The sequence below is a fragment of the Sceloporus undulatus genome, chromosome 1 (assembly GCF_019175285.1).
Source record: "Sceloporus undulatus isolate JIND9_A2432 ecotype Alabama chromosome 1, SceUnd_v1.1, whole genome shotgun sequence".
Taxonomy (NCBI): Eukaryota; Metazoa; Chordata; class Lepidosauria; order Squamata; family Phrynosomatidae; genus Sceloporus; species Sceloporus undulatus.
This window is the reverse complement of record NC_056522.1, coordinates 41,431,381-41,453,540: the sequence shown is the minus strand read 5'-3', so window position 1 is coordinate 41,453,540 and position 22,160 is coordinate 41,431,381. Positions and strand designations below refer to the sequence as shown.

The 22,160-nt window shown below is 39.4% G+C and overlaps 1 protein-coding gene across 1 annotated transcript in view; it reads right to left on the bottom strand.

Annotated features, from left to right (window-relative positions):
• The window catches only part of MARK1 (microtubule affinity regulating kinase 1), a 96,673-nt gene that overhangs the window by 17,911 nt on the left and 56,602 nt on the right, over positions 1 to 22,160 (bottom strand). The window contains exons 7-13 of the mRNA XM_042452223.1: positions 21,137 to 21,193; positions 18,485 to 18,721; positions 18,278 to 18,397; positions 12,194 to 12,293; positions 6,502 to 6,614; positions 4,478 to 4,631; positions 1,584 to 1,759 (exon numbers count right to left, since the gene is read on the bottom strand). Coding sequence (XP_042308157.1) covers positions 1,584 to 1,759; positions 4,478 to 4,631; positions 6,502 to 6,614; positions 12,194 to 12,293; positions 18,278 to 18,397; positions 18,485 to 18,721; positions 21,137 to 21,193 — 957 coding nt within the window. The remainder of the gene's footprint in view (positions 1 to 1,583; positions 1,760 to 4,477; positions 4,632 to 6,501; positions 6,615 to 12,193; positions 12,294 to 18,277; positions 18,398 to 18,484; positions 18,722 to 21,136; positions 21,194 to 22,160) is intronic.

Genomic DNA, 22,160 nt, shown 5'->3' with positions numbered 1-22,160 from the left:
TTCCCTCAAAGGTAAAGGGACAGGAAACTGCACATTACCTATGCATGCAGCTGCACTACACATTATGAGGAGAATATGCAAGCATTCTTTGCTCACTCGCCTATATGCTCAGCTAAACATATCAACTGGACTTTTGTTCTATCATGCTTTCCGCACCTTGAAAACCCATGTACTAGAGGAAGACTCTCTAGTGATACTGAGTCAACTCTATGTAAGTACAGACAGAAGAAGAGAGCTCTTGTATCTGCTTAAAGAATCAAAGGGTTCAGTATTGTGTGAAAAGAACAAGCTTCCATTATTGAAAACTTTCACATCCAAAGTGGCAGCTACAATGAACAGAGTGCTGAAAGGAAATGCAAATTCCTATACCCTCTGGAAAACAGATACTGCAATTATTTTCTAATTGCCTTGGATGTCTTCCCTCAAAAGGGGAGAACAATGATTTGAATAGTCAGATATTCACATATAAGCTGCTGTTTTGGTATACATCTCCTGAGGGTAGAGCATTAAATTATCACTACTGACCGCACCAAACTCAGGACATAGTTGGCAAAGCCTGCCAGATTTTAAGGGTCAGGAGCTGTGTTCCCATTCTAGAGACTTGTAGAAATGCTCAGTCTAGGAAACAGATCTGACAGTGTCCAAGAGAGGATAGGTCTATTGTGAGAGTGAGTAACAGAGTGCAGAGAGCTCCAGAATTGCTCCTTCACAGTGGGTTTGGGGACAGTGGTCATTATGTGGCCCAAGTCATGCAATTAGGGATAATACTGTGGGCTGCAGAATACAGACAGAGATGTCATGATAAAATGTGTCACCTTAAAAGGTAAAACAAGATGACCCCCTTTTTTTAAAAAAATACAATGTCAGTGAAAACCCATTACCACATTTTTGGGGGAAGCTAGACACTATATGTATGTATGTGCTTTCAAGTCACTAGATACTTTCCTCCAATTCTTCATTAATTTCATTTGCCCCATTGGAACACAATGGACTGGTCATGTGCCAAACTAAAGACTTCAATTTGCCTTCAAAAAAACATAAAACAATATGAGACATATCCTCATGCTGTAAGCAAATGATAATCAATGCTACAGGAATCTCTATCTTACAAAATATGCTCCACACCTGGGACAGCTATGCACAGGTTGCTTCATTTTCAATTCTGTCAGGTTATTACAGGTGCACTGTCTTTTGATGTTCTATGTAACCCTTGCACAGGGTTTACTTGGTATGATATATTTAGAGGAGATTTGCCATAGCCTTCCTCGGAGGCTGAGAGTATGAATTGTCCAAGGTCACCTTGTGGGTTTCCATGGCTGAGTGGATATTCAAACTGTTCTCCTTGAATCTTAATCCAACTCTCAAACCACTATACCACACTGGCTCTCATTTTTACATGGCACATCCTATTTCTTATATGTCTGTAACTACTGCACATCTGTTTATTTCTATGTCACCATTTGACAATTTACACAATTTATCCAAATCAAACTAGCCAGTGCATTACATGCTGTCATGCTACTAAGCAGAGTTGACCTCAGCAGTGATCAAAAATCTCACTTACACTTGTAACAGTAGTTGATTTTTTTCCTTTCAGGGCCCACCAATGGACTTGCTGCCATCTCACCTTTGGACCCAACTGCAGTGCTACTCAGTTTACGTGGCACATCTTTGTCCCAGTCCTCTTTGTGTTCACTCTCCACACTATTTGCTTGAGCTCTTTTTGAGTATGAGACAGCAGGAGGAATTGATGGGCCAACTGTCAAGCAGAGGTAACATCAATGAGAGGATGCTCTCTGAATCACCTTCAGTGAGTCTGACAATTATCTGCACTTGTACTAAAAATAAAATCCAAGCAACTAATACAAATAAGATCCCAGTGTTACTCTGAAAAAATAAGATAGCATGCACAGACATTACCTGCAATCAAATGAGTCATGAGCACCAGGATTGCATAATTTTACATAGCACTAGCTGAATATTTGTTCCCTACTAAATTTAGTATGTTGTTAGAATAAATGCAACACAGAGATATACCTCATCAATATTCAACTGGCTTCTATGCATAAGGCCAGAAGGATATAATTGGCTGTCACCCCATTTGTGCATCCACACCTATAAGCAGTTCTCAGTTGCAATTAACTGTTTCCCAGTGAACATGCCAGAGATGCAAACTAAACTCATTGCAATCAACAGCAGTTCTGTAGAATACTGTACATTATGTATCACATATTTATCTGCTTTGATATTAGTGCACCCGCATCACACTCAAGTTGAATCCAGAGAAAACGGAGGTGCTTGCAATAGGTACCCCTGGTCCAGGATGGAGATTTATCAACTAGTCCTGGACGAGGTCACACTTCCCCTAAAGGACAAAGTTGGCAGTTTGGGACTGCTCCTGGACTCGTCTCTGCAGTTGTCATCTCATGTGGAGGTGGTGGCCAGGAGTGCTTGGTACCAACTTTGCTTGATACACCAACTGCGCCCCTACCTGGCCCTGAGGGACCTTGAAGCAGTAGTACACGCACTGGTAACCTCTTGCTTAGATTTCTGTAATGTGCTCTACATGGGGCTACCTTTGTACCAAGTTCGGAAGCTTCAACTGATCCAAAATGCTGCAGCCAGATTGGTCACGGGAACATCTAGATCAGACGTTATCACTTCAATATTAAAATCTTTACATTGGCTGCCAATCAGCTTCCGGGTGCAATTCAAAGTGTTTGTCATTACTTTTAAAGCCCTACATGGCTTGGGTCCAAGTTACTTAAGGGAACGCCTCTCCCTACAATCTGTCCCGTACTCTTAGAATATCAGGGAAGAAACTATTGTAATACATGAGAACCAGACTAGTTACAACTTCCCATAAAGCTTTCACAGCCGCAGCCCCTGAACAATGGAACAACTTGCCGGAAGAGATCCACCTTATTACAACACTGGAAGCTTTTAAGAAGGCACTTAACGCAGATCTCTTCCGGTGGGCGTATCCATCTGATCTGCTATGATTGATCCTAAAGAACACCCCCACTTCCGATTTAAGAGCATGGGAACAGACAATTTGGATATTTTAATGACTGGCAACAGTATTGCTCACCGTTTTATTGTTTGTATTTTTAGATAACATTGTATTTGCATTTTGTATTGTTGATTTTTTTGCTGTAATCCCGCCTCGATCCACAGGGAGAGGAGGGAAATATAAATAAATTTATTATTATTATTATTATTATTATTATTATTATTATTATTATTATTATTAGCGGGTGCATTATACGCGGCTTTCAGCATATGCTGAAAACCACGCCGTGGAAAGAGTAATGGCGTGCACACCCATGGCATGTGCTGCCACAGGCACGTGCCCCATTAGTTTAAATGGGGCTCGAGCATACGTGGAATTTCCCTTATGTGGGGGGAGGGGGGACGGATCCCCTGCGTAAGGGATGGGACCACTGTACTTGTGAACAAAATAATTTCTAAAAGAATTGTGCAAAGTTCTTAAATGGAAAGAACTTGATCAATTCTTTTAAAAGACGTAAAAAAAAAAACCTCCTGGCTTTTCCTTCTCTCTTTCACTTGCAGTGCATCTTTGCTTACAGATTACTTTTTAAATAAACATATACATGAATACCATATATTTTCTTTCTGAATTTAAAAATGCATCAATTCCAAAAGTGTGTTTCAGAACCATAATGGAAAAATTAAGGACAGCAGCTCAAACGTATCCCTAGTCAGATGTTTTTGCTATGATGAACCACAAAAAATGCTCAAGTGTAATAGATTATTGACAGCATTATTAACTAGCACCCCTACTTCCAAAAGATGTAGGTGTGACCTTTCAATATTCTCTCATGATGTTTTTCAGAGAACCCCCTTCATTGCACTAATCAAATATACCATCACAATCCCTCAACCTTCAACTGTTCATTCAAAATAAGACCATTTTCAACCTAGAAATTTGGATGCAAGCAGCTTTCTTTTGCTACAAAAAATACAATATTACAAAGTGCAAAAGATTTGGGGGACTACTTTATATTAATGCACCAAAAGCTGTGGTTGCACAAAATGGGTCCAACTGTCCACGCTTTAGCCAATGGCCAGCATAAATTACTAAACTCTGTGTTAATATTTTTCTCAAATAAATCCCTATTTTTAAATCAATTTTCCTGTAAAAACCATTACACTGCAAATATGCTATTTCCAAGTTCAAGATTCAAACAATGACAGTAAATACAGAACACAGTTATCATAAAGCTGATAGTTAAAATAGGTATAGACAAAAGAAATGCAAATGAAATCTTAACACATCTGTCGACTAACCCACACTATATTTACCACAGAAGGCTCACATGATAAAAGCATCATGATGTGATACGAGGAGGCACAGAACTAATGCACAGAGAGGAGGCACTGCCAAGCCCCAGAAACATGTAACACAGCTTAACATTCTATTTGGCTACTTTACTTGGTTGAATGCCATCCCCACCATGTTCACTGAACCGACGCTGTTTCTGATTGGCTGATATACTCCGCTGGACTTTCAGATGAGCAGGAGATTGCATAGAACTGTTGTTGAGGTCACTGCTGGGTCGAGATCTTTGACTCAAGTTACTGCTGGATAGAGACTCGCTCCCCTCAAACTACATGGATAAATAACAATTTTTAGAAAGGAACATAAACACCTTATTTTTTTGTCAAAACATTCACAATCAGTTTTTAAAGTTATTCAAATCCCAGTTTTTCAGACAACTTATTGATTTAGAGGATGGCTAATGTCACAAAAAGTTGTATGAAATTTCAAGGTAACATTTGCTACATCATCCATAATTTCAGTCTCAAATGCTGCTTGAAGTTGTATATTTCTTTCCCAAGTTAGTCCTTTTAAAAAAATCTGATAAACAGCCTGAAGAGAAGTGGTAACAGAAGAGAAGAGCAGTGAATGGAGAGGGTTCCCTAAAACTTCCTGTGAGCTGTATCCCATCACTGAGGAACAGGATACAAGAATAGTGCTTGGGAAGATTTTAAGTGGATAAATGCCAGGTATAAAGAGGTTCTCTCCAGCTGCTTTTCCATTTCTGATGGTACCCCCTGGGGTGGACTGCCAGTTAAAGAAAAAGAACAGTACAAAGATTTAAAATACAATGAAGAGGAAAGAAGATGCAACCATGTTTCATCAAACTATCTACTATTATGTCATAGAATATTAAATCATTTGTTTGTGCTTATGTTGGGTAATATCTTTTATGTCAGCCCTGTTCCTGATAGATACGGAATACACAAAGCTTGGGAAATGTATTTGTTTATATTACGAATACCAGAATCCCATGGCCCAGTGTGGCTGGGGGTCTGGGAAGCCACATTCCTGAAGCATCCTTTTATACATGCTGGGGGGGGGGGGCAGAGGACAAAGACTGGGCATAACACCAAGAGTTCAGATCAGCACTGCCCTCTCAGTCCTTGCCAGTTACCACAGCAGTGATAATGGTGTTTGTGCCCTGGTGTGACATATTCTGGCATGGCCAAATGTGTCAGAGGATGGTGTTTACTGTTGCACTTTTTGCTTATTTTTCTGAGATGCCAATCTACTTAAGAGAAAGTTTTGAACTTTCCCAACTCTTTCCCTGTTCTTTTTATTCCTACAAAAAGGGTGACTTGGTTTTTTAAGTAATACAGTCATCCCTCCATATCCACATATTCTTTACCCATGGATTCAACTATCCATAGCTTGAAAATATTCCAACCTGGATCTGTTTAAATGCACCATCATGGTGTAGGAGAGAGGTAGCAGAGGAAAGAGGCAGGAGGGAGAGACTGTTAAGTAAGACTCCTTGTTCAATTTATGGTGCCAGAAGATTCTTATGTGTGTGGGGGGGGGGGGGGAGTGATCTTACCCAACAATATCAGCATTTCATTTTAGACAACAGAGACTGTTGTGGAGAAAAAATAATTTAAAACTCATTTGAGGTGATAGGGAGGGGAGATCCTGCATTTTAGGGTTTTTTTTTTTAAAAAAAATATATGTTTGAATGCAGAAACAGGAAGAAACACTCCAAAAGGACATGCTGTGGCATTAAATGAATGGGCATGAATCTGAATGCCATTAATTTGGAGGAGCCCACAAACGACTATTTATTGTCCTTTTTTTCACATCTAGTTGTATGCGCCTTTATTTTGCTGGATGTGTAAACTGGGCCTAAGCCACATATGAATCAGTGGTAGCAAGGATGGCAGAGCCATCAACCCATACGTCCAATGTCCCAAAAGAGTACATTTGTCAGTAATCTAATCTACAGGGTATTATGTTCTTTTTAGCTGTGTCTCTTTTTGTTTAGCTAGACCTGTTTTAAATCTTGTAAACTCCCATGAGTCCAAATTGGGAAAAAGGCAGCATATACTACTATTACTACTACTGCTACCACCCATGATAATAGTATTCAGAACAATTTCAAAACTAGTGGAAAAATAAAGCGACATAAAAATAACAAATAAAAATAAGGAATGATAGATTACCTCAGGTGGTTTTCTGCCTAGAAGCAGATAAGTAGCCATTACTTCATCATATTTTTGGTTTACTAAAGAGTCATGAATTTCTTCTCTTGCAAAAGCCATAGTGACCATAATATCTATAAAATTAACAATACATCTAAATTTAAGACAAAGGATATCAAAAGTATGTCAAGCTAAAACAATATGAACATAAGCCATCTTCTGCCCCCCTCCTTAATTCATTGCATTTGCAAATGATATAACATTTCTTATGTCAGATTTAGTTACCCATTTGGCTTTTCTAGGAATACAGAAAAAGAGTACATACAGGAAAAAGAGTCCCATAAAACTATGTCTGACTGGTCTATTTGGTAATGTTTTCCATTTTCCACTACTACTGTATCTAGTAGTTAGCATTTATATAATACTAGCAAGCCTTCAGAATAAACCCGCACAGAATCTACGTAACATAGAGAAGGGAAAAAACAAGGGGGAAAGATTCACAATCAGTTCCTTTCCACATAACATTTTGATCTTCACCATTAACTGAGAATTTGCCATGGATTTAATGTCTCCCCAGATTCCATTTCTCTCCTTTAGGCACAAAGCATTGTCATTACATTTTTCTGTGCTCACAAATGATGGTTTACAATTTCCATCTTGAAATATTCTGTTTGAAGAATCTTTTTCAATTCTGGTTAGTAGAGAGTGTAATCCATTGTGCCACAGAGAGGAGAAGGAGCTGGGCAGCCATTTGGAGTGGTGACTGAATTTTTTTTAAACTCTAGGAAAATGTGCTAGTTGCAGAGGGAGTGGAGCTTCTCTGTGAGTCACTAGGGGGTGAAGCTAGCAGACTAGCTCTATTGAACTCCTTCCAGAATCTTTTTGATCCAAAGAAATCTACAGCAGAGGCAGCAGGTGAGAAGCAAACCTTGAGTCAGAATCTTGTCTTTAAACTAGCAGCCGGGACATTCCTATAAAGTTATATTCCCAGTAGATTGAGCTCACTGCCAGAGACTGGTGAAAAGGCCAGGTCATCAGGGGCCTTAATGTTGGTGTTTACCAGAGCATTTTTTGAGGAGGAAGCCCATAGTCCTGTTTCAGTCAAGACTTCACAGTATAAACACTGAAGGAACTGCTGCAGTCACATGCAACACTTGTGGGATGTTTGTATTCTTGCCTACAGAAGTGGAGAACTTCACATGCACCAAGTGCAAGTTGGTAGCACTCTTGAAGGAGAAAGTACAGCTGGAGTCCAGAGTAGCTACACTTCAGCATATTAGGGAGCAAGAGGATTTCCTAGACACAACGGAACTAATGATCTTGGATGAGTACGACGCAGAGGAAGTTGCTGGGGCGGAGGAGGTCACTTCACATACACAGGAGGAAGACAGATGGAAGAATGTCACACAGAGAAGTAGACCAAGAAGGGATTGTTCTGGGAGCTTGCAGCTAGAGAATCGATTTGAAGCTCTTTCCCTTTATCAAGGAGGACGAGGAAGAGCAGCATGGACAGACTTCAGGGATAGAGCAGGGGAGCCTAAGAGTTCCACCAGAGGGAACAGTCGCTGCTAAGCCTTGGAGGAGGAGTGTGGTCGTAGTGGGGGACTCCTTGCTGAGGGGTACAGAAGCAGCGATTTGTAGGCCTGACGTCTTGAGAAGTGTGCCTTTCCCCAGGGCAAAGATCCATGATGTGACAAACAGGCTGACAAGACTGGTCAAGCCTACTGACCAATACCCCTTACTTTTGGTCTATGTGGGAACCAATGATACTGCAAGACACAGCCTTCAGAACATCAGAAAGGATTACCAGTCTCTTGGTAGGAAGCTAAAAGAAATGGATGCACAAGTTGTCATCTCGTCTCTTCTGCCAGTTAAAGGTCACGGTCCAGGAAGGGAGAGGAAAATAGCAGATGTAAACAACTGGCTCCGCAGATGGTGCTGCCGAGAACAATTTGGATTCTTCAATCATGGGCTGCGGTTCCATGAGGAGGGACTTCTTGCAACGGACCAGCTGCATCTCACATCAGTTAGAAGAAATGTTTTTGCCAACAGTCTCAAGAATTTGATGAGGAGGGCTTTAAACTGAGTTTCGTAGGGGAGGGAGACAATACAGTGCTCCCTCGGGTTACGAATTTAATTCGTTCCGCCGCTCCGTTCGTAATCCGAGTAATTTCGCAACCCGAAAAGGGCTTTCCGTTAGCGCTGGAAAGCCGCGCGTTTGAATTTCGCGCCGAAAAAAATTCGTAACCCGAAAAAAACATCGTAACCCGGAACAGTTTTTTCCAATCTAACTTTTTCGTAACCCGGAAATTTCGTAACGCGGTCAATTCGTATCCCGGGGTACCACTGTATTAAGGAAGACAAAAGGGCTGGAGAAAATAGTCAAACTTGTCAGGAAATGACATTGTTGTGGCCACTAGGGGGAGCTGTTGTGCAGATAATTTACAGTTCCAGTGGCAGCTAATGTGTCAGCATTCAAAAAGTGCATCATCGGAATGTTGATGCAACTGTCAACTGTCAGTTCTCAACTGTCACTGAGGGAGAGAGAGACAGTTGGTGCCTCAGAGAGTGGGCTGTGTCTGTTACTGAGAGGCAGTGAACTGTACTGTGTATTAATGTGGCTGCCTCAGAGGTTGTGTTATTGTTGGTTGGTGTAAACAGTGTGTATTAGAGATGGATGTCCAATACACTGTGTATATCTATGTTGTAAATACTGCAAAGGAAGATTAAAGCCCTCGTTTAGAGTGAAGACTTGTAAGAGTCATTATTAGTTGAAGACATCTTCACAGATTCCTTCTTCTTGGCGTCCTGTTGACGTGGTTGAACTCTGCAGGTGGTCGTGGTGGACACTGTGAATCGTTTCCATAGGCCCCAACAAGGGTTATGGGCACAGCACACAGGCCACAACATACTGACATAAAGGAAACTGACATAAAGGAAACAAGACAAATAGGGCAAGGACCCAACAGTGGGCGGCAAAAAAACTTGCACAGGCAGCAAGTAAAGGGGACCCACTAATGCACAGAGCATGGGAAATAAGCAAGATGAACTCGAATTCCTAGTACAACAAAGCAAATATGATATAACAGGCATCACTGAAACCTGGTGGGATGAGTTTCATAAGCGGAATGTAGAAATAGAGGGGTATAACCTTTTAAAGAGAAATAGGCCAAACAGGAAAGGAGGAGGAATATGTCAGAGATATTTACACCAGTGAAGAGATCCAGGACATCAATACTGGCAGCCAGGTGGAGAGCATCTGGATAAAAATTAAAGGGGAGGGAAACAACAAGGATGCTATGATAGGAGTCTACTACAGACCCCCCCAGTCAGATGGAGGAATTGGATGATGCCTTTCTAGAACAAATGACTACAAACTCAGAAAGTAGAGATGTGGTAGTGATGGGTGATTTCAACTATCCTGATATTTTCTGGAATTCAAACTCAGCCAAATCCTCAAGGTCTAGCAAATTCCTCACTTGCCTTGGAGACAGTTTCATTATCCAAAAGGTGGAAGAGGCAACAAGGGGGTCAGCTAACCAACAAAGATGACTTCGTTAATGGGGTGCAAGTGGTGGGTTCATTAGGTGGAAGTGACCATGTTCTCCTGGAGTTTGTTATACAATGGAAAGGAGAAGCTGGGCATAGTCAGACATGCATTCTAGACTTTAGGAGAGTGGATTTCAGTAAACTGACTTTCTCAAAAGGGAGATACTGAAGGCACAATTTCAAATAGTTCCAGTGAGAAAGAAAAATGGGAGGTGTCTCAAGAAACCAGGATGGATGACTAAGGAACTTTCAACTGAGCTAAGTTTTAAACAGAACAGGTATAAGAAATGGAAAAAGGGGGAAATCACAAAAAAGGAATTCAAAGACATAGCAGGCATGTATAGGGGTAGAGTCAGAAAAGCTAAAGCGCAGAATGAACTCAGGCTTGCTAGAGAGGTTAAAAACAATAAAAAGGACTTTTTTGGATATTTCCGCAGCAAAAGGAAGGCAAAGGAAATAGCAGGGCCACTACGTGGAGAAGATGGCAAAATGCTAACATGGGACAGAGAAAAGACAGAATTACTCAACACCTTCTTTGCCTCAGTGTTCTCAGAAAAGGAAAAGGGTGCTCAACCTGAGGATAATGGAGCAGAGGACAGGATAGGGGAATTTTGTACAGAATAAGTAAAGAGATAGTACAGGGATATCTTGTCAATCTAAATGAATTTAAGTCTCCAGGACCAGATGAACTACATTCAAGGGTATTAAAAGAACTGGCAAATGTAATATCGGAGCCATTGGCAATGATCTTTAAAACTCCTGGAGAACAGGAGAAGTCCCAGCAGACTGGAGGAGGCAAACGTTGTCCCCATCTTCAAAAAGGGAAAAAAAGAGGATCACAACAATTATCGTCCAGTTAGTCTGACATCAAATACCAGGAAAGATTCTACAGCAGATCATTAAACGGAGAGTCTGTGAACATCTAGATGGCAATTCCAAAATCACAAAAAGTCAACAGGGGTTTCAGAGAAACAAGTCATACCAGACAAATCCGATCTCTTTCTTTGATAAAATTACCAGCTTGGTAGATGAAGGGAATGCTGTGGATATAGTATATCTTGATTTCAATAAGGCCTTTGACAAGGTTTCCCATGACATTCTTGCAAACAAGCTTGTAAAATGTGGGCTAGACAAGGTAACTGTTAAATGGATCTGTAATTGGTTGACTGGCCGAACCCAAAGGGTGCTCAACAATGGCTCCTTTTCATCCTGGAGAGAAGTGACCAGTGGGGTCCCACAAGGCTCTGTCCTGGCCCCAGTGCTATTCAACATCTTTATCAATGACCTGGATGACAGAATTTGGGGCATACTTATCAAATCTGCAGATGACACCAAATTAGGAATAGCTAACACTCCAGAGGACAGGATCAAAATTCAAAACGACCTGAATAGACTAGAAAGCTGAGCCAAAGCTAATAAAATGAAATTCAACACGGAGAAATGTAGGGTACTTCACTTAGGGCGGAAAAATGAGCCCTGTTTAAATATTTGAAGGGATGTCATATTGAGGAGGGAGCAAGCTTGTTTTCTGCTGCTCCAGAGAACAAGACACAGAGCAATGGATGCAAACTGCAGGAAAAGAGATTCCACCTCAACATTAGGAAGAATTTCCTGACAGTAAGGGCTGTTCGACAGTGGAACACTCTACCTCAGAGAGTGGTGGAGTCTCCTTCATTGGAGGTCTTTAAGCAGAGGCTGGATGGCCATCTGTCAGGGATGCTTTGATTGAGATTTCCTGCATGGCAGGGGGTTGGACTGGATGGCCCTTGTGGTCTCTTCCAACTCTATGATTCTATGATTCAGTGCAATGATGGAGGAGGGAGAATTTGTACTTGTCAGACATTCTCTAAACATTCAACCACTGAGTGTGGAATGAATATTGAGAAGATACTGAAGTGAGAACAGAAGATCAAGTAAGATAAAGCTAGGACAAATCAGAAAGAATTTCCATGGGAATTGTTCAAAATGTATAATGCAGAACAAACTAATACACAGGAATGGATGGTCCTGTATAGTTAACAAAACATCCCGGCAAAACCCTCAAATTAATTGTGAATCTATGGAATACAAAAACAACAACAACAAAAAAAGAATTAGGTGAGCAAGATTATTTGGACTAGCTGGAGATCTATGAACGTATGGGCTAACTATATAAAATCCTTACCTATTCTTTTGGTGTCATTAAAATCTGGTTCAGGCTCAGTGTATGGCTTTAATTCTTCTTCTTCATGACCAACATTCATCCATCGGTCCTTCATTATTTGCTGGAAAATATAACAAATTGAAAACATTAAGTTATGTGGGTGATTTTAGTTCAAGCTTCTTAAATGGATGAAATTGCATGAAATAAATGTAAACACCTATACAGTAGCATGAAAAACATCACCCAACTAAATGTTTAATGTACTAATTAACTAATGTTTAATGGAATAATGTTTAATGTAACAGCTTGTGCTAATCTAACAGATCAAAAGCATGATAAATAGGTACCACCTCAGTGAGAAAGTAACATTGTTTTGTGCAGTCATGTTGGCCACATGACCAGTGGAGTACTACTCGGACAATGCTGGCTCTATGGCAGTGGTTCTCAACCTTCCTAATGCTGCAACCCTTTGATATAGTTCCTCATGTTGTGGTGACCCCCCAGCCATAAAATTATTTTCATTGCTATATGCAAATATGTTTTTTCCGATGGTCTTAGGTGACCCCTGTGAAAGGGTCGTTTGACCCCAAAGGAGCCCCGACCCACAGGTTGGGAACCACTGCTCTATGGCTTAATAACCAAGATGAGCACCGCCGCCTACAGTCAGTTACGACTAGACATTCATGTCAAGGGGAAACCTTTAATGTCATACCTATCAAGTGTGCAAATGATAGAATATTCAACCTCTATTTAAAGCCTGTGAAAGAGAATGCTAGGTGAATGCAGAGTGGAAAAGTTTCAGACACAAAGTTCCACGACTGAGAAGGTCCTGTGCCTTGTAATTTCCCACCTAACCTCAAGGGCAGAGGCACTGTGAGCAAGGCATATGAAGATGATCTCAAAAGCCAAACAGGTTTGCATGGGAACAGGTGGTCCTTCAGTTATCCTGCAACCAACTGTTGTAGGGTCTTGTAGGCCTTGGCTTTTTAAAAACAGCCACAGCTGGATTATCAACTAACAATGGTTGGAGGTACTGGATTTTAACAATTAAATCAGATCCTTCAGTCTTTGTTCACAGAGTAAATGTGGCTAATATTGGCCATATGCTATGTAGAGAAATAACTTGGGGAGAAGCTGCAGCTCAGAGTAAAATTTTCCATGCAAAAGTTCAAGTTCAATTCTTGACAACTCTAGCTAGATCTGAGAAAGACTGCCTGTATTGCCAATCAATATACACTGTTCTGAGCTAGTTGGACCAACAGTCTCCTGAAGGTTCAGGCAGGCTACTGACAGCCCTTATAGGGGAAAGAACCCACACCTGTTGAGAGTGGAAAACCTCTGTTCTTTTTTGCCCAATTTCTCACCCTTGCTGAACCCTCGCCTCAAATGGAGACTGGGTATCCAGAAGATTAATGCAACATTTGCATGACAGATCTGTCACCAACCCATATTTACACCTATCCCAGTCTGAACCTGGAGATGTCCAGACCTTTAGGGATGTCCTTGGAGCTACTGTACTAGAGAATAAGGGAGCAATCAAGCTATCCACTCTTTCCTGGAGTTCTAAGCAAAAACCTCCTAACTCTTTTCAGGAATGTGTTCAAAAGGCAAAGTACGAGATTTAGAGCGGTAGCAAGCTCCAACAACACATAAGCATATACAGATACACATTCAGTCTGGAATTTGAGGAGGAAGTTATGCTGTATGTCCCACCTTGCCAAGAGGCAAGGTTTTGGCTTACTCTGTAGCACCAGCTTGTGGTAAAACTCTCCCAAGGTAATTTAGACAATAATAACAGTTTATTCATGACAACCAAATACAGGTTATAGCCATCAAATTACATTAAAACCCCCTTTAAAATTTCCACAGTCAATTAGCTCTATAACATATAGAGCAATATGTTTACACTAAAATTACAAAAATATTTCATACAAAAACATCACAATTTTCCATACTCTATTCAAATTAATATAATCTGTTTACTGCAGATTTCCATGCAGGCCTTTATCCTCAAAGTCTAATCTAAGTTTAGCTGCTTTCACAGCAAATCTAGCAGTGTTGAACATAACAGACTTAGTTGCATTAGCTAACAAGTAAGTGATTTTCTCCAAGTCTTTTTGGTTAGCTGCAAGTTCTAAACTTCTCTTCAGAAACTTATCTCTTGGGGTTTTATATATCTTACAATGTAGCATATAGTGTATGGTGTCTTTAATATCCCCACTTCCACAAATGCAAATATGCTGCTCCTTGGGAATCTTTTTATATTTCCCTTCAACGTAGTTGGTTTTCACTGTCTGGAATCGTAGGGCTATAAAAGCCCTACGAAGAAGAGGTTGAGTTATTTCTGATAAATATTTTTCCTCTCCAATACATACTTTCAAAAAAAGGGAAACTAGAAGAGAACTTTGAAGCTCTAATGATATTAATATCACACAGAACATAATGCTCTTGCATCCTTTCTTTGATGAGTTTCCTACTATGCTGTCTATCACCAGATTTTAGAATTATAGGGTCCAGGCCAAATTTCTTCAAATTTGCCTCACATTCCGATAGCCATACTTATCAAATTTGCAGATGACACCAAATTAGGAGGAATAGCTAATACTCCTGAGGACAGGATCAAAGTTCAAAATGGCCTGACTACACTAGAAAGCTGGGCCAAAGCTAACAAAATTATTATTATTATTTATTATTAACCTTTATTTATAAAACGCTGTAAATTTACACAGCGCTGTACATACAATCTTTTTAATTGGATGGTTCCCTGCCCTTAGGCTTACAATCTAAAAAGACACGACACAAAAAGAGAAGGGAGTGGTGGTAGGGAAGGGGCCTTTCTAGTAGGATAATACATATAAAATACATAGCAATACAGGAAATGATTCAATAAAACAGACAACAAAGAAACATCAAATAGCAAGTGACAGTTATGCAATGCCTGGGAATGAAATGAAATTCAACACGGAGAAATGTAAGGTACTGCAATTAGAGCGGAAAAATAAAATGCACAGATATAGGATGGTGGACACCTAGCTGAAAGAAACTACATGTGAAAGGGATCTAGGAATCCAAGTAGACCACAAGCTGAACATGAGTCAACAGTGTGATGTGGCAGCTAAAAAGGCCAATGCAATTTTAGGCTGCATCAATAAAAGTATACTATCTAGATCAAGAGAAGTTATATTGCCGCTATATTCTGCTTTGGTCAGGCCCCACCTGGAATATTGTGTCCAGTTCTGGGCACCACAATTCAAAAAGGACATTGAGAAACTGGAGCGTGTCCAAAGGAGGGTGACCAAAATGGTGAAGGGTCAGGAAACCATGTCCTATGAGGAACGACTTAGAGAGCTGGGGATGTTTAGCCTGGAGAAGAGAAGGTTAAGAGATTATTTGATAGCCCTATTTAAATATTTGAAGAGATGTCATATTGAAGAGGGAGCGAGCTTGTTTTCTGCTGCTCCAGAAAACAGGACCCAGAACAATGGATGCAAGCTGCAGGAAAAGAGATTCCACCTCAACATTAGGAGGAACTTCCTGACATTAAGGGCTGTTCGACAGTGGAACACACTCCCTTGGAGTGTAGTGGAGTCTCCTTCCTTGGAGGTCTTTAAACAGAGGCTGGATGGCCATCTGTCAGGGATGCTTTGATGGAGGGTTCCTGCATGGCAGGGGGTTGGACTGGATGGCCCTTGTGGTCTCTTCCAACTCTACGATTCTATGATTCTATGGGTGTTTCAAGCTTGCTGTAACTGCTACACAAGTTAAACATTTTATTTAATTTTTTTTTAATTTTAATTTTATTATTAAAAAGACAATACTTACAAAAGGACAATACAATACAAAAACACAAGCTTCTTATATACAAAATAAATATACATTAATACATTTTAAACTAGTAAATCAAACATTAAAAAAAAGAAATATATATATATATACAACAAAAACCCTTCAATCAAACCTAACCATATTCAACTTAACATTCCTGCTGTTATCACAGGAGAAGATCCCTTCTAATCTTATACCTACCTAAACCTTAAGCCCTCCACTACCAATCCTTTCCAGCTCTCTCTCCTTCAAATCCCTATGTCTTGCTTCTCCTATATTACTTTTCTCCTACTCTTCCTTTACTAACTCATTTCATAATTCTACCTACACTTACCTTCTTCACTCACTTCTTCCCTTTTATAATTACTATATCATACTTCCTCTTCTTCTTTCCTCCTGTTCTTATTTTAATCTTCCTGTTATCTCTGTTTTCACTTACATACATACACACATACACACCTAACTTCCTTTCACCAGTATTTGTCCAATTAGTGGTTAACATTGCCTTTCTTAAAACATAAATAGATTATACCTTAGATCCACTAACCCTTTTCTGCAACTTACTAACACCAAAAGCAATTAAAGCACCAAACCTCCTTATACCACTATCTCTAATTAAACATTAAACTTACATAGACATTATATATAACATATTGCTATTTTACCCCATTTAGACTCTAAAAATTTAATAACTCCCATCCACTCATCCTTTGTCTGATCTTTAGTTTCGTCTCTTAACATTTGGGTCAATCTGTCCATCTCAATTCCTTCGTAAAGTTTATAAATCCAATCCTCGATTGTTGGATTTGTCTGACATTTCCATTTCTGCGCAAAGCAGATCCTCGCCAATACAACCATGTAATACAATATCTTTTCTTCTTTCCCTTTTATGTCATCTTGAAATATACCTAGTAGGAAACATTCTGGACTTAATTTAATCTCTCTCCCCATTATTAAGTTTATTTGGTCATTTATACCTCTCCAATATTCTTTCGCAAACCTACAGGTCCACCAACAATGGTAGAAGGACCCCACCTCCGTTTTGCATTTCCAACACTTATTGTTTGTATTCTTAGACATTTTGGCAATCTTGACTGGTGTTAAATACCAATGGAAAAACATTTTATAAAAATTTTCCCTTAAATTCTGGGAGACTGTAAGCTTAAAGTTATTTCTCCATGTTTTGCTCCACTGATCCAAACTTATAGAGTGGCCAATATTATTTGCATTTTATTTAAATTGAGGCCACCAACTATCATGCTCAAAGGGATACTCATATGGAAATGCCTTAGTTTAAAAATTCTGTGTGTGTGTGTGCGCATGCGCCTTCAAGTTGCTTGTTGATGTATGGTAATCCTATGAATTTTATTGGGTTTTCTTAGGGATGGACTAATCAGAGGTTGTTTTGCCATACAGCACCTGGTATTCATTTGCGGTCTCCAATCCAAGTACTAATCACAGCTAACCCTGCATCGTTTCCTTAGTGTATTTTAAGCTTCTGGTGCTTTTGGGTTATTTTGGCCCTATACGTAAGAGGTGGGGTTGTTTTTTAGAAAAAAGTAAAAATATTACTTACAACCTTTGATTTTTGAAGACAGTTCACTTTTTTATAAAATAAATTTATGTTACACTTCATGTAACTACCTAACACAAAATATTTTTAGCATTAGAATGATAACCTCCTATTAAAGGTTTGAATCCCATTTTGGGAGAAAGGTAAGATATAAACTGCATAAAATAAATAAATTTAGTAGTAAATTTAGTAAATAGGTGGTTGAATCTGTGGATGCCAAATCTGTGAATACTGAGGGCTAACTGTACATGCTTTACATATTGTAAAGACTATATTGTTTAGAGAAGCATTCCCAGAGGCTAGCCCCTCTCTGACCCACGAAGCCTCCTTTTAACCATTAATTAAGAAGCCAAGCACTTCCTCCAGTCCATGTGCCTTGGTCTAGGCCTCGGAGGTGGAGAACTGCTGGACCTGATCCCATTCCCCACCACCACTCCCTTCTCCTTTTGTGTCTTCTTAGATTGCAAGCCTGAGGGCAGAGAACCGTCTAACTAAAAGATTGTATGTACAGCGCTGTGTAAATTTACAGCGCTTTATAAATAAAGGTTAATAATAATAATAATACATCAATACTGTGTCAATGTACATGAATCCCAATTACACACTCATTAGAAAGAAATAAAGGAGTAGATTATTCCTTATATCTTTAAGATATTTTATAATGTTTACTAAAGAATATATTAAACAAAAATGACTGAACAACTTACTTCTAAACTCCCTCTCTTGATTGGATTTAACACAAGTAGTTTTTTTAGTAGATTTTCACAGTCTGTGGACATATAGAATGGTATCCGATATTTCCCTCGCAATACTCGCTCTCTCAGTTCCTTTAGAAAAACCAAATAAAGAAAAATTCTATTACATGGACAGAAAAGTTGAAGACTAGACTTTGATATTTCAAATTTCTACTGTACCTTTAAATTTTGACCATCAAAAGGCAATGATCCACTGACTAGAGTGTAAAGAATAACTCCAAGACTCCAGACATCCACTTCTGGGCCATCATATTTCTTTCCTTGAAACAATTCAGGGGCAGCATATGGAGGGCTTCCACAAAAAGTGTCCAGCTTGTTGCCAATAGTAAATTCATTGCTAAAACCAAAATCTGCAATTTTAATGTTCATGTCTCCATCAAGAAGAAGGTTTTCTGCCTACATGAGGGTGAGGGAAAACATTGAAGATAAATATTATTTAAAAGGGTACCAGATCTTGTCAGAAGAACTATTCATTTTACATACTCTGTTGACACTTACTGTAAAACACAAAATGTGGAATGCATAACATACTAAGGCTGTCAGTTATCTAAACTTGAGATCTAAAATGCATCCATTTGTACAATTTGGGCCATGCACTGCCTGAATGTAACTGATGTGATTGTGCTACTGTAGCAAAAGCAACCATCTGATTTCCCTTTACAAAAAGGCCTGCCATGAGAGCAAATTTTGCTTTTGAGCTAAAATGTGTTTCTGGAAATACAACTGGCTTGAAAACAAGTTGCACAATTCCTATGTACACGGTTTCAAAGAGAAAGAGCAGGGAGAAATGTGCCACAGCTATGGCAGTAAATGGGGGGGGGGGGGGGGAGAAGTGGTACAAGGCTCCTCAAAAAAGTGCAAAAGATCCTGTATGCAGCCTGCATGTTACTCGTCCCTGTTTTACCTGAAGAAAGAGTTGCCTTTTTAATATCTTATTTGAATTTTGCAGGATCTTAAACTGAGAATATGATTAAAATTTTCAGTCCTGCTGAGATCTGTGTAGAGGTATTAGACTTTAAAAGCTTCACTAAGATTTATTTTTCTTTTTGGAAAATGCCACTCTGTAACATTAGATTTAAATATAAAAGTCTAGATAAAAGTCTCCAGGGAAGTAGACTCCACTACACTCTGAGGGAGTGTGTTCCACTGTCGAACAGCCCTCACTGTCAGAGATTCCACCTCAACATTAGGAGGAACTTTCTGACAGTAAGGGCTGTTCAACAGTGGAACACACTTCCTCGGAGTGTAGTGGAGTCTCCTTCCCTGGAGGTCTTTAAACAGAGGCATGATGGCCATCTATAGGGGATGCTTTGATTGAGATTTCCTGCATGGCAGGGAGTTGGACTGGATGGCCCTTGTGGTCTCTTCCAACTATGATTCTATGATATAGAAAGAAAAGGAATAGATGTGTTCTGTTTAGGAACTGAAACCATTCTGCAAGATACCCTCCTACTTACAGGAGAAGAGACAGCATTATGTCTGCACTGGGACATAACTAAGTTTCCTAGGACTAGAAATTGGCAAGATTGGCCACTATTTCTTTGAGTGGGAAAAGATCAACTCTCCTATGGAGAAAAGTAGTAAGATTGGAGGCTGTTAAGAGGCAAGTAAGGAGAGACATTATAGATGTATATAATATTATGCATGGTGTTGAGAAATTAAATGGGAGAAGCCCCCCCCCCCCCCATACTACAATAGCCAGGAGTCTACTGAAGCTGAATGGCAGGTGATTCAGGACAAATAAAAGGAAGTAGTCCTTTACACAGTGTATAGTCAAACTGTGGAAACTACCACTATGGGTAGTAGTAATGTCTACCTACTTGAACAGCTTTCAAAGGAAACAGAACAAATTCATCAATAATAAGACTGTCAGCGGCTACTTGTCATGATGAATATATTGTCATCAAGATGTACCTCTGTTCCTAAGCATCTAATGGAATATAATTAACCAATTTTTAAATATGAGCATTATGCCAAGTAAATATTCTTGATGATTTGCTATTTTGGGTGAAGGTGATGTTACAAATATGCTACATTGTATTTTTAACTTTTGTTTATTTTAACTGCTGGAAGGTAACTTGAATTTTTGTTAGAAAAGGCATTTAAAATCTAACATAACTAAATTTGATAGAATGACATGAATAAGATAAAACCATTTTTTCTATCAACAGATTTATAGTAGAAGTAGAAACAGAGGAACACTGAACTTATTTATCAGAAAGAAGACAATTAGCAAACAGTAGTAGGGCATCGACAATTAAACTAGTTTTCTCTGCCATCACCATGACCGGTCTGGAGGATGCAGGGCCAAATCCCTGATTCCAGTGTTGACTGTCTTCACGATGTGAGGCCAGTTCCGCACTATATCCATCCTATCCCTCCATTCAACCTGTGTAAGAAAGCTAACTGTCTGCTCTGGATTTTGCAGGAAAATCCATAGAACTCCATAGCAATGCCAAGAGGCTATCTACATACATGTCCCACAATAAGGTTCCCAACCATGTGATCAATACTTGGCACCTCATTTCTGTCCTCACAGGGAATGACTTGTGCCAGTGGTGGCAGTATCATGACAGAATCAACAGGGAAGCAGGTGTTACTCAAATGTATGTAGGAAAAAAGCCTACATACATTTTTAACATCCTATCTTCTTCAAAGGCATGTATTGCACATTGTACTCTCAGACAGATGTGAAAGAAGGGATAATTTGGGAAAATATCTAATGATGAGATGTTATTTCAAAATTTAATATATTCTAAATGTTCTGCTCCATCACAGTTTCAATTGTTAAAGAAAAACAAATGAACATACCTTGAGATCGCGATGAACAATACACTTCTGATGACAGTACTGTACAGCAGACACAATCTGAAACACCATTGTCAGCATTACTATAAAAACATACAAGAATCCTAAGAATATTCAGTATTCAATATACATTACCTTGATACATCTCTTAAACAATAAGGTTATATAATATTATTACTTATTGCTAGAGAACTTGTACTAGAGAAGGGAAATGATGTGTCTAAGACCACCCAATGCATCAATTCAGGTGTCAAATTTGAAAATATCATAATTTAAACTTGGACTATTAATGACCATTTATGTTAAGTATAGTTTATTGATTTAAACATAACAGTTCTTTGATAGAAACAGAGCAGAAAACTTCTTAGTTCTTTCATGTAATTGCACTACACTAGTTTAACATGTAGTGGGAAAATATCCCAGATCAAGAGGCTGCACACACAACTGATGGTCCTGGGAATGCTATGCTTTTGTTGAAAAACTTTCCCCAAAAAGCTTTTTAAATGGCAGAAAAAGAACCCTGTGCCTTTTAGACAGCCAAGTTTGCCAGGTAGTTTAATATATTTGGGGGGGGGGGGGGGATTTGGCCTATTTTAAAACAGTTTGAGGGTAGCAAATATGCTCCCTACACAGCCACTAAAAACAAATCTACAAAAATGGGGTTAGGATCTAGGCTACAAGCTGCACTTTTCCCACCTGTGGTATCTGAAGACAGTCAGTGAATTCTAGGCAGGAGGTGAGTAATGAATGGATTACCAGGGGTTTTAGATTACCACTCACATAACGCCTCATCATTGGCTTGGTTGGGCCTATCTGGATGACTAAGTACAGTCAGCACTCTGTATTAACGGATTTCTATCCATGGATTCCACCATCCATAGCTTGAAAATATCCCCCCCCCCAAAAAAAACCCTCCCAAAAGCAAACCTTGATTTTGCCATTTTATATAAGGGACAGCATTTTAGTATGCCATCGTATGTAATGGGACTTGAGCATCCATGGATTTTGGCATTCACAGGACGGGGGG